The sequence below is a fragment of the Vanacampus margaritifer genome, chromosome 19, assembly GCF_051991255.1.
Source record: "Vanacampus margaritifer isolate UIUO_Vmar chromosome 19, RoL_Vmar_1.0, whole genome shotgun sequence".
Lineage (NCBI taxonomy): Eukaryota > Metazoa > Chordata > Actinopteri > Syngnathiformes > Syngnathidae > Vanacampus > Vanacampus margaritifer.
In genome coordinates, this window is record NC_135450.1 from 4,083,345 (window position 1) to 4,097,257 (window position 13,913).

The window sequence follows — 13,913 nt, forward strand, 5'->3', positions numbered from 1 at the left end:
AATGACAATTTCAATTATATTAGCAAGCATTAAGGTAGGCAATGTAGTTGGTTATTGTAAATACATTGAAAAGTATCGGCACAAAAATTTGAGTAGTATGCTACGTGTATTTCTCGTAAGTTTCAGAGTTTTTTGTAAAGTGGCAAATTTGCGATTTTTTTCTCGGAATATTACCCCCTTCTGAAAAAAAATATAAATACTGTATATAATATATATATATAAAGGGTGTGAATTGCCTAGTACCTGGTGATTCGATTTGTATCACGATTCAAAGGTCACGATTCGATTCGATACAGATTAATCCCGATACGAATCTATAAATTGATTGTTGCAATTTTTTTTTTTTGATTTGGATGAAAATGATTTATTCATCTGAAAATTCAGACTTATAACTGAGCCACTGTATTTAACAAACAGGTTGCAGTCGTTTTCATGTTTGAACCGCACTGAAATAAAATATTAAGGCTTAATGTTCCATTAATATAAAATTCTTCCATGCTTAATGTGTGAATCCTAACCCTAAATAAGATGATTTGTTGAATATTTCCATAAAAAAATCATGTTTAAAAATGGATTCGGCCGCATATTGAATCGATTCGAGAATTGCGATATATTGCCGAATCGATTTTTTCTAACACCCCTAATCTGTGTTTCTTGCAAACTTGCCACTTTATACACTCGCAAATTTACGAGTTTTTTCTCTTAAATTTGTGAGTTTATAAAGTGACAAATTTAAAGTTGCAAATTTACAAGTTTGCCAACTTTTTTTCTCTCGCAAATTTGCCACTTTCCGAGTTTTTTTCTCGGAATATTGCCCCCACCTACTGAATCTTTTTTTTTATACTTGGCCCTAATATGCGGTCGTACTCATCACTCGTCACCACTGTATTGTCATTTTCTTTTTTGCTATAACAACATTGGTTGGGTCTACAGCCTTTAATATTCATTCCTAAGGGAGGTTTCAACACAGTCTCACATTGTTAGGGTTGATATGTATGAGAGCCAAATGCAGGGAAGCAGCGAGGCAAGACAGGTGTGCGCTCAAAAATATTTAATTAGAAAAACAAAAAAAGCAAAACAAGGCACTTTGGAATAATCCAAAAATTAGCAAAGTCCAAAATCCAGATTCAAAGTATGTAACAAAGGGTCTTACTACAAAAGGAAGCAAGACAGCAAGATTCCTGGAAGCCGTGACTCAGCGACAGTACGGCAAACACAAACAATGAACCGACAAAGACAGTAACCAAAAAACTATATACAAGCCAACTGACGAGAAATTTACAATATTTCCCTTACTAGTGTGATAAAAAAAATCTCAATTCTCAGACTGCTCTGTAAATATTTATTCATACACATACAATTTCTGAGTTTATAAAAACTTAAAAAAAAAAAAAAGTTATTCTTTTGTGATTAAAAGCCTTGAATCTTTATTAGGCTGTTCTGTTTGTTATATAGAAAAATATAGAAACCTTTAATCAATCCATATCAATTTCAAACAAAATGTGTTAGTTTTTTCAATTTTGTAGCGATACATTATTATTATTATTTAAAAAATACAGTAATGCGTTGATATAAGCCCCACCCATTTGTGTTAAGCCACGCCCACCGCCGGTTAAGACAAATTGCAGATTTTTTCCCCATGATGATTCCAGTGCACTCCATCAATGCACAACAAAGAGGATCTGTTCAAACCACAAACCTTGTGTCAAGTCATTTGCACGATGGATGAACACTTATCGGCCGCAATGTGACACATCCACACAAATAATCATCATTAGCTTTTGTCAGTGATAAATTCACAGTGAGTGAATCCAAACAGTCTCCTTCCTGTCTGAGCCGAAATGTGCTGCGTCCACACTTGCAAGGGTGACACAGGCGACACACAACAGGTGCTTCTTGGTGTGAACAAGTGCATTAGGGGAAGGGGTTCAACGAGTAAACACGCATAGGGAGGGATGGGGGACACGTGCGTGTCTCTATCCTGAACATGTGTGCATGTTAAGCTCTTCTTTAATTAGATACTGATTGCCGCTGAATGTTATTCTGCCACTCACACCCAAACATGTATGCATGCACCTCATTATGTAAACAGAAAACAGATTGTTTTCACTCACCTCACACAATCCACTCCAAACAAGCACTTTAAAACGTTTAAGGCTTGAAATGCTATACTACATGAATACAAGAATAGCAGAGAAAGTGAAGTAAAAACCCTGCCACAGTTTAGCTTTAGCCCTAGTTGCTAAAATTCATATCTGTTCTATTGGTCAATCCACACGTGTGGTTGTTATTATTTACCAATCTTAAGTGTTAAAAATGGCTTACTCTCTTTGATGATGCAATGTTAATGGTTGTGTCAAGTCTCCTGTTGTGCTTGAAAGTTTACATACCTTAAACTTATGATCGCACTGTATGGTGTGAAAAAGGCTTAATACCCCTAAAATCCAAAATATTGTGGCAATTGTTGTGATATTTTCAGATGCTGAAATTGACATGAGTAGAGATGTGCAAGTGAATTTCGGTGACGATTCATAGCATTTTTGTGTCATTAAGCGACATTTAGCTTCTGTACATTTACTGTAGTGCTCATATGTTTACATTCCCTGAGGGTATAAGGTTATAAAAAACACACACACACAGAGCACTGTTTTTTTTTCTTCTTCTTTTTGGGAGGCCGGAACAGATTAATGATGTTTCCATTCATTTCAATGGGGAAAGATGATTTGATCTCACTCAAGGCACCACTGTATGTGACAAGGCAGTCCTTGTTGGAAGTTCATTGATTCCACAGTGTGTTTCGAGACAGCTCTAATAGCTGGCGCCTGAGGTAGAATTACAGATTGCTCTGCTCAGTTGCTGTGGAAGTCCAAAATTCGTGGGCATGAGGTGTATAAAGCGTATGTTTGTTTGGCTGGGAGTCGGGACTGCTGCACTATTGCTCGCGTGAGGTAAACAAGATCTGCCTGACCAGCAACCACACCCTCAGATGTCTCTCTTCTCTCTTTGTTCTTCCTGGTAGTGAGTCACAGACTCAGCAGATTAAAAAGGTGTTTTTTTCGATTCAGAATCGATTTTCGATTAAGAGCGATTTTTGCTTCAAAATGATTTGATTGACAATGATTTTTGCTTCAATCTATAGATGTGCACGGAATTGTAATGATCTACTCCAGTCTGACTCGCTATTGCTAATTAGCGCGCTACTCACGGCACTTTTATCACTCAAAAGAACGGCTCCACACTGCAAAAAAATAACTTTTATTGGAATAACTTGATCGTGACTTTTTCCTTCTACTCTCTAATGTGGCTACAACTTAACAGTGTATTAGACCGTGTAACCACACTGCCCCTAAGTGGCCAAATCGGGTACAACATGAACAGCGCTCCAATTAAAGGCACACACAGACAAAGGCAAGACAGTATAAAATAATTTAAATAAAATTGATTTTGGGACATTTAAAATAAATTCTGAACCGTACTAAATGAGAATTGCGATTCTTATGAGAATCGATTTTTTGGCACACCCCTAATATATATATAATTTTAGAGCTGTCAAACGATTACATTTTTTAATCAGATTAATCACATTTTAGAATTTTGATGAATGACGATTAATCACTTAATAAAAAAAAGGCTTTTTTATTACTATTTTTCCCCCGCCAAATTTGAACAGCACCAGTTATGTGTAAATTTTTTGGACATTTAATGTTATGAAGACGTCTTCAACATTTTTGATCCACTGCACACGCTCATCCTGCTTTTTTTTTTTTTAAATCAATGAATTATTTGCATAATTTAAAATGGGGAAAAAATGACCCCGTATTTTGACATGAACAAATATTCTAAATGTCATACGCAAACATTTATTAAATGCTTTACTTTAATGCATGTAATTATGTTTATTGCTTAAACAACCTGTGCTACCTTAAACGTAGCCAACCGCTGTCACGCTAAAGGTTAATCTATGGTCAAAATTAATAGTGCGATTAATCTGCGTTAATTCCTGATTAATGTGATTTTTTTTGCGATTAATTAATCAGTTAATGTTTTAACTTTGTCAGCACTAATATATATATATATATATTGCAGTCTTTGCCATTGTTCTATGACATTGTGATGCTTATTGGAATTTGACAATTTCTTCAGCCCTAAAAAGAACTCACAGAACAGTTTTTCTTCAAAACTGAAGCTGTACACCTTTCATGGCATGCTGAACAGCATATGTCACAGTAACCTCATTAGTTTCTAACTGTAGTTGCAGACAGAATTAGAGGTCAGTCTGCTACTGTTGAGCTTATGGGTGACAGGTCAAAGGGATAGAGAGGCTGTATGGCAATTGGAAGATAACATTTTCAAGTTACTGGCCACACGGAAATTGTTGCAGTTTTAGACTGCGGAAGAAAGCCAGACTACATGAGAAAATCCAGCATGCAAACTCCAACTCCCAACTAATGCAGATTTAAGCCAGCAACTCACAAAGAATGACAAAGCATTGATAGTGGATCAGGGATGAGGCTGTTCTTAGCATTTTGGAATTGGCAGGTTGACTATTATGTGGCTTTCTGGGTGGGCCTGGCTGGCACGCGTGCCTTCTGGCTTGCGACCATGTTGGACTAGCCAGAGTGGATTAATGTGCTGTGCTCCATTCCTGTAAAACAACCACTGTGTCCGCTGCGTCTGCAGTATGTGTGAAAGAGATTTCCTGTTTGATACCAGCACATCTTCTGTTCTCCAACCTCATATGAATATTAAAGGCAAGCCAGGACGAGCTGTTTTGATTATGATCTGACGGAAAAAAACACAGTGGGAGCATCATTATGCCCTGATCAAATGATTTTGTTAGATACTCCTGTACCACTGTTGCCCTGATGAGCTGGATGCTACCTTAATCACCCGTCTTAATTATGACAGCTGTTTCAGTGAAAAGATTTGAAATGTTCATATGATGAATCGGAGGTTCGGATGTCTGCCTGGCTGATGCTAAGTATGCAAGCAAACTCACTGGAAAAACAGCTGACTCAGATGATGTGGTAAATGTGTTCACAGACTCAAGTGAGCTATTGTCTGTGTAGCTCTTATTGAAAATATTATTTTCTATATTGTAATTTGCACACTTTGCATTACATTTTTGTATCTATTACAGTGTCTTGTGAAATTATTAGCCCCCAAGAACTTTTTGACCTTATCCCCCAATTCAGGCTTCAAACATAAAGATACAAAATTAAATAAATATATATATATATATATATATATATATATATATGTATATATATATAATTTTTTTAAATAATTAATCAACACCAAGTGGGACAATACCTTCAAGTGGAACCAAATATATACAACATTTTAAACTTTTATTTTGAAATAAATAACTCAAAAGTAGAGTGTGCAAAATGATTCACCCCCTTGTCTTGCTAGTTGTTTTATTTTATTTTACTTTTTTTTTTTCTGATTCCAGAGGGTCGCCGATGATTTAAAAATTATCCAGTGTCCAGTTAACCCCTGGGCGTTATTTTATTTTGAAATGGCTTGGTCAGAACCAACAAAAAGCCCAAAAATGGTCAAATAACGCCCAGGGGTTAAATGACTGACGATGATAAATAGTCTACCAAGTGCAGTATATCTCTGCCATTTCTGGCGGCTGACAAGCTTTCACATGTGCTATCAGCAGAAATTTACCGCAAGCTCATCACTTTAAATCAGACCAACCCCTTTTTGTCTGCATACCAACACAAGCTGCTAATCTCTTTTGAAATGTTTCTAAGTAAACACACATTATTAAGAACACACTTTTGCTCACTTTCGTTGTACAAACAATTCTGATGATTCCACCTTGTATATTTGAAATTCAAGTTAAACAAATTTGACCTACTTTGAGCCCCAACATAACCAGGAAATCGTAAACCTTTCATTCTCCAGAAGGGCTTCCTGAATTTGTATGTGTGTTGAATTAGCTTTTCTTGAAATGTGAGGTGTACACATCTAAATTAAGTACAAAAGATCGAAGCTGTTGTTGCTCGTTGTTTTTTTTTTTACATTTTATTTTTGTTATTTATATTGACAAATATTCTGTATCCTTTTCAATCAATTGGGCAAAGTCAAGTGGTTTTGGTTAGAATCTGCTGAAAGAATTACAGGATTCAGGAACTGCTTACTGTTGTCTTTTTATTGGAGACAATACTTGAAGTAACTAAATACTTTGTCATGACTCAGTTTATGTGTGCTGCGTGATGTAAAATGAGGCATGCGAGATGATTCCCCTCAACCACGTGTGCTGTCAGGTTCCCAGCAAGGTGTGATGCATAGTCCTTGTAAAATCCAATCAGACTTTATGTGCACAGTCATGCTTGTCCTTTTGGTGCATGTGTCTGAGGGTCAGGCGACTTCCTGGCTTGTTTTGATCACCCCAACCTGACCTTGTAAATTCAGCTCATGAGAATAAACTGCAATCAGACTGCTCTTGTCCATCTATATGTACAGTATGTTGTTTAATTCCAGCATCTATCCATGTTTTATGACTAACCGTTCTTATACTTGTGATACTGATGGCTCCATCCAGTCTCTGCAATTGCAGATACTAAAATGTCCCACTGATTTTACATTGCAGTGCCCGATTTGAATTTAACACCTGGTATTGGTACTTGCACCCATCCCTAGTAGTGTTTCCAGTTATGAGTGTGGTCAACAGACAAATTAACCTTGCACAAGGATACATCGGTTGGATATTTGTGAAGGCTTTGCTAGCAAAATACCGGAAGATGCATTATATATCACGAGACTGTACTCTGCATTCGTCATATTGAGAAACGGCCAATTGTCTTTTTGTTTACCATTATCAACTCCTCAACATAATGTTGTAGTCAAGACCAGACCAACCGAGACCAATACATTATCCAGACTAGAGAGTATCGAGACCGAGACTAGACGAAGATTGTATATATCAAAGAACGAAAAAAAAAAGACTAGTATATATTTTTTTTCATTTTAAGTATATGTATATAGGCTATACTGTACTACATATAAAATACGTAGGCTATAAAATGACTAACCCATATTCATTCAGTGTTATTGACTTTCTGCAGCTGAAGCACCAAAACCATGGTGTAATTAATGAATAACATTTCTATAAAATATGAACCTCCCAAGTAACACTTTGGGGGCTTACCTAATACCAGACGGTGTGTTTATTGTGTGTTCTTCTGTTACCATGCATTTGACAAAGCTACGCAAGCTAACTTTGGCTGTTATATTGGGTGCGTTCGAAAATACACTCTGAAGTCCATGCACTACACTGAGATTGCGGATCTTCGGAGAGGCAAAATATGTGTCGCTTCCATTAATTTCTGAACACGCCATTGTGTTGTAGAAAGACTACTACTTATGATTTGTTCACAACTCGGCTCAGTAGTAATCAACTCGCTACCCAACAGAGCTAGCTGTGAATGCCAACAACTACCACCGAAAGAAAAGCCGCAGACATGCCCCTATGGCATAACCCCGACTTTCAACTTAACAACCAACCGTTTTATTTAGGTGTGTGGGAGCAGAAAGGAATTACACATCTCCACCATCTCTTCTCAGATAATATGTTTATATCATATACATCCTTGCTCCAAAAATACAAAATAAAAAACGATTTTTTTTTACATTATCTACAAGTTGAAAATATGATAAAGAAAAAAATTCCAACACTTCGGGGTACGCTCCAACCACCTGTTTTAGCTAAAGATATTAACAAGCTTTCTCCGACAACAACAAAAAAACTTTCAAAAATATATAAGTTACTTTCATATACTGATAAAATGTCTTTACCCATCGCGAAATGGGAGACAGACTTGTCTATAGCACCGGAATCTGACTTTTGGATTCAAGTTTGTGAAAACGCATTTAAAATGACAAAACACACAAATTTACAACTTATCCAATATAAAATTATTCATAGAACATACATTACTCAATATATGATGAAGAAAATGGGACTCTCAGACTCCGACATTTGTCTCCAATGTTTACAAAACACTACAGACACTTATGTTCATGCTTTATGGTTATGTACTCCGGTTATGTATTTCTGGACTAAAGTCTTAGAAAAACTTTCCGCTATTTTGGACTGTAGGATACCTTTATCTCCAAACTTGTGTTTGCTAGGTGACCTAACAACAACTGACTTACCACATAAACAATTTCAATCTACACTTGTAGCCCTTACTATCGCAAAAAAAACAATTCTTGTTAACTGGAAAAATAAACAAACTCTGAATATCGACCAATGGTCTAACCTCCTCATAAATCACATTTTAATGGAAAAAATATCTGCCTCAAATAAAAACCAAATATCAAAATTTATAGAAACATGGTCTACGTATATAGAATTTTTAAACCTAATTCTGGTTACTTAATTCTGTCTGTTAGCGAGAGCCACCACATCGTGATAACTTACATTGATGTTTCTGCATTTGGCAATTTATTATTATATTATATTATTAGTATGGGATTTTTTTTAATAGGCTTTAGGTGAACTGATGATTACACACACGCTCGCACGCACGCACACACACACGCACATACACATACAAGAAAAAAAAAAAATATATATGTATAAAAAAAAAATATATATTTTATTTTTTATTATTATTATATTTTTAATAATAAAAAAAAAGGAGAGCAATGATGATCAAATCGAATGAACAATACTGAGCTTTCCTGATAACCTACCAACTTGAGAATTATCTATGGTACACAAACGATGAATACAGTTTATACTCCCCTGTCAAGCCACATTCTCCGCATCTTGCTCGGTCGATTTCCATCTCCTACCGCCCAACAAACTGGCAGAGTGTTTACATGCCGCTTTAAAAACGAACGCCTTATGGTTTTGGGAACTAAACTTAATTACTGACGAGTTTGCTGATATTTTGTCTACAGTAATTCAATTTTCGGGGGCGCTGCGTCTCCTGTCTTCATCCACTCTGGGTGAGGGGCAGGGAAGACTGCACCTGCATTCTGCATTTCTCACTGATCACATTAGTACTGGCCTGGTCTCGACTGGCCTTGATCAAAAATCCCAAATCCGCCCTGTCTGAGACAGAGACAAGACCATGTAAAAATGTCTTTGATACAGAGACGATACTGAGACCCTTAAAAAGTGGTCATAAGACCAAGAAAGATCTTGAGAACTCACACACTACCACAACACTATCCTTAGCATGTATGTAGTGCATCTGGTGTCTTCCATTTTTGAGAGTCAATGAATTCTGTTTATTTCGTTCAACTAATGTATTTTATCGTCTAATTATCATAGTCCATTTTTGTTGAATGTCACTCCCTATTTTGAATATCTCACTGTCTTCCTCAGGTCCTGTGGACATTGGTGGTTGAAATCTCAGCCCGGGTTTTGACCACAACTCACCCAGCTGACCCGCCCTTCCTCTCTCCCCGCCACTATCAATACAAAGACCCAGACTCTGGGACCCAGTTGGCCTGTGACAAGTGCCCTGCAGGTACCTATGTGTCTGCCCACTGTTCCCTAACTGCTGTTAGGGAGTGCAGTCCCTGCCCTGAAAGTACTTTTACACGAGGTGAAAATGGTGTTGCGCAATGCCATCATTGTCGTGCTCCATGTCCTGTGGGCCTCATTGAGAAAGTGCCCTGCACTACCTTCCAGGACCGTGTTTGTACCTGCGCCCCAAACAGCTTCCTGTTAGGGGAAGGTAGCACCGAGTGTAAGCCCCATTCGCGGTGCCCTCCTGGAACACGGGTGAAAAAACGGGGTAGTGAAACAGAAGATGTTATTTGTAAGCCGTGCACCAAAGGCACTTTCTCTGACGTGGAATCAAATGCGCTCAAGTGCCAAGACCATGTGGACTGCCAAGCTCAGGGGTTGACTCTGCTCATAGCAGGGACACGAGAGACTGATAATCTGTGTGGACCCCTGTCTACAGCCCCCTCATCTGCATCTTTCTCCACAACCACTGCACAAGGACAGGAATTAGTGACATCGGAATCTTCCTCACCACCATTGGATCACAAAGGTGAGAACTTGTTTAGATTATTTGCATTCATGAAACCCCATTCAACCACGACCTTTCTTTAAAGGAAGGCACATTCCTAGGCATGGCAACAAAGTGGTGGTTTCGACTTACTCCAGGAATGCTACTATTTGTGGTCATGAGGAGGTCAACTTCTTCCTCACTGTTCCTTACCTCAGTGATGTGTCGGATCAGGGAACATGAGTCATTCTCATCCCCTTTTGTTTTCATTGCCTTTCACGCGAATCATTTCTTTTGTTAAGTCAGTGGGTCATTTCTGAGAATCAACCAGACTTACGCGGGATCACTCCACTCCCACCGACACTCATACCCACTATAATGCTGTCACTAGTTTTGGTGTTTGGGCATGGGATCAATGACTCTCAGTTACGTCACTAGCCAGTGGGGATGAGGAAGGACCAATGTATTATGCAAAGCAAAGAAAGAGTTGTATACAGCACTGTTTAACTGTATTTTATCTTTGTCATACAAAGGGTGTAGAGAGGCTTTTAAGGCTTTGTAAATCTCATAGTCAAGACAAGGAGGTACCAGTCCCTAGGAAACAATAAACACAACTAAATGTTTCACTGGAACATACTTGTAAGGAGACATTTATGGGTTATTGGTTTACAGCAGAGCGCTCGTCCTACTAGAGTGTGACACGGGAGTGGATTTTCACGTCCCGTCCCCGTCCTGGACAATAGTAAAAAAACAATCCTGTCTCGTCCCACTCCTGTCCTGTCCAGCCTAATGACTGCCATTCTTGTACTGCTCCCATCATGGAGATCAGCTACATAAAACAAAACAAAAATGGCTACGTAAGTGTGTATCTGTCCGAGGTTTTAATCCCACTCCCATCTGCTCTCGTGAACTTTTTATTTGGGTCCTCTCTCCCAGTTGACCCCATCCCGTGGGATACCAAGACCCGCGGGACTCCCGAAAAAATGTCAGTCTCTACTTCCTACAGCGGCGGCATAATTACAACATAATACAAAGAAACGTTGAAACATTCTCATTTTCTGGCATTTGTTCTCACTCATCCCTTTCCCTTTATTTTTATGTCTGTCTCAACCCAGGCATCAATGGCCGTTCAGCTGCTATTCAACTGAGGGAAAACCAAGATGGGAAAATAGAGGGTAAAAGTTGCACTCATGCTACAAGCACCATTCCAGCCATCCGTAACTCCGCTGAGGCGTCACCTCCTAGAGCCCCAAAACAACTGGTTTATCGCAAGCAACCATGGGACAAACCAAATTCTGACCCTTTGCATGGTCCTAACAAAAGGACAGTAGAAGGATTCGACGAGTCAGAGGTCAGAGTTGGGACAGTGATCAGTAAGATTGCCGTGCAGTCGAGCAGAGACAGTTCCAATTATAACCGTCCCACTCGAAGAGGATCCCCACGACCGAGCACTCACGATCACTTCGATATCAACGAGCACCTCCCCTGGATGATAGTCCTGCTGCTCTTGCTCGTTCTGGTTGTGATTGTGATGTGCAGTGTGAAACGGAGTTCCCATGTGCTTAAGAAAGGCCCCATGCAGGACCCAAGTAGTATCATGGAAAGGGCAATTCAGAAGAAACCATTTGTGCCCCCCTCACAAGTCAAGGAGAAGTGGATCTATTACTCCAATGGACAAGGTTAGTCTGCTGCTAAAATCTCTTGTTACAGAATTGGTATTAAAAAGCCTAGGGGTTTTACTTGAGTCAACCTTCCAAACCACTTTTTGACAGACTTTTTAAAACAAGCAATGCAGCCACAGTAATTCACAGTAATTCAGTCACATTTTGAGTCCCGGTACGTTCCAAAGAAATTTCAACTCAAGTTGTTGGGGGATGACAGTCTGCACCCTGATTACTGTCAAAGTTCCCTTGAGCAAGGCACCATTCCCCGATAGCTCCCAGCACACACTGCTTGTATGCAAGTGTGCTATGTCTGTGGTGTACAAAAGAAAATAATACAGGGTGTTAATTAAAAGCACTAAAATTTAAATAATAAGTAAAACAGAGACCAGGAAGATGAGCTGATAAGCCATCCCGCATTGTCGCATTTGGTTCCTTTCTGAAATCTGGTTCAACTTGAGGATTTCTCAGTAATGGGACTTAACGGTGCTGTACGCTTTACACTTTTGGCAATGCTCGGGAGTAGGCATGGCGACGGTATCGGATTCCAATGGGATGATAACTGTGGGTAAAAATATCAGTTTCACAGTAGTACAGTATTGCCATATAATGTATTAAATAACTTTCATCGTTGAATTCGCTTTTTAGGTATATTAAAAGAAAAAACATACGCAATTGATTTTTTTCTAAATTTCAAAATGTAGTACAAAAGTGTGTTTATTTGTCAGTAAATGAGTAGCTACTTCTATTGCATTGTGAAGAAGCATCAAAGTGGAAATGCGCTCATGTTAGTTATGCTAGTATGTTAATTTGTCCTTGTAGCAAGTCTACAGTGTTTATTTCTCCAGAAGACATGCTAACTCTCATAGCTGGTTGCAAGTGTTCATTTCAAGAAAGTGTTGTATTAATATATTAATTTATATCATAAAACTTGAATTTATCATAGAAATCGGTATTACTGTCTTTAATGTAATATCCTAGCTGTGGTACCGTTACTGACTGCTTGCACCAACAACAGGAGAGGAAGGGGTTGTGTCACTTTGTTGAATCTGACGACGACTCAAAGAAAAATAAAGCAACTCATACCACTGATATCATATTTTAAAACCCTGGTATACTTTGAAAGTGATAACCGGACCATGCCTACTCAAGTAGTAGACACTGAGCTGCAGTTTGCGATTTTCAAACTTTTTTTTCCATCTGCAACAAGTTTTACCACTGGACCACCAATCCATGGTTTTGTACTTTTGCTAACAAGTAGGCAGCTTCCGACCTTTCTAGTATTTCATGGTGTTACTATGGTTGCAATTGTAACAGACCATTAGGTGCTCCGTGTTAATAGACACAATATCAATAAACGGGACTATTTTAAAACCTTTTGATACATAAGACACAATCGGCTATAAGGCGCATCATCTTTGTGAAGCATTGTACGTAAATAGTTTATCCTAAGTGTAACGTATGTTTATTTGATAGATTTAGCACTATTATGCTAGGTTCAGACACAAAATACTGACACAAAATAGTAGCGCCGTGTGTCTTGCTAGCTTTTGTTCGCAGTGCAACTCCGCGGGTGCTGCTTTGTAGGTAGAAGAAGCGCAGACAGATGAGAAAAAAAGTTATAACATCACTAGTCAATCTGGTGACCGTTGGTTATTACTTTGGCTAATGCTAAATGCTATCTTAGTTGACTGTTCAACAGCGGTAAATAACAGTGCACTTGGTCTCATCACTTGTAATGCTAGGCTTGCGTTCAGTCTGACCGCAGTATGAGGTAAGTAGGACAACATTTCCCATGATTCTTAGACACAGAAGCAGTAAGTTCTAGTTTCCGGTGTGATGAAAACGTAGTGTCCATGCATAAGGTGTAACGGATTACAAGGCACACTGTCGATTGTGGAGAAAATTAAATCATTTTAATTGAAAAAAAAGAAGGTATTTAAAAATCTATTTTATCTTCATTTTTGGGGAATTTATGCAAAATTTTGATCTCCCAACTGAATACAAGTATTTAACCAAGTGAGGCTCTTTCTTGATTTTGCGGACTTATTTTTCCACACTGATCAGCTGACATTCTAAAAGTCAACAATATTGCAGTTGTATGCTCACATAATGCTTCTAGTTATATCATCACTATAGAACCACTCAGGCTGGGTGAACTGATCAATGTTGCCCTTAGGCTTACGGCATGCAGGGCACTGGTTACACAAGGGCCTGTTTTAGAAGAACATGCTGTCACTTTCAACAGAGGCTTGCACACAATACT

At 38.5% G+C, this 13,913-nt stretch overlaps 1 protein-coding gene across 1 annotated transcript in view; it reads left to right on the top strand.

Annotated features, from left to right (window-relative positions):
- The window catches only part of tnfrsf21 (tumor necrosis factor receptor superfamily, member 21), a 34,143-nt gene that overhangs the window by 1,102 nt on the left and 19,128 nt on the right, over nt 1-13,913 (top strand). Inside the window, exons 2-3 of the mRNA XM_077553489.1 lie at nt 9,353-10,028; nt 11,102-11,665. Of these exons, the coding sequence (XP_077409615.1) occupies nt 9,353-10,028; nt 11,102-11,665 (1,240 nt within the window). The remainder of the gene's footprint in view (nt 1-9,352; nt 10,029-11,101; nt 11,666-13,913) is intronic.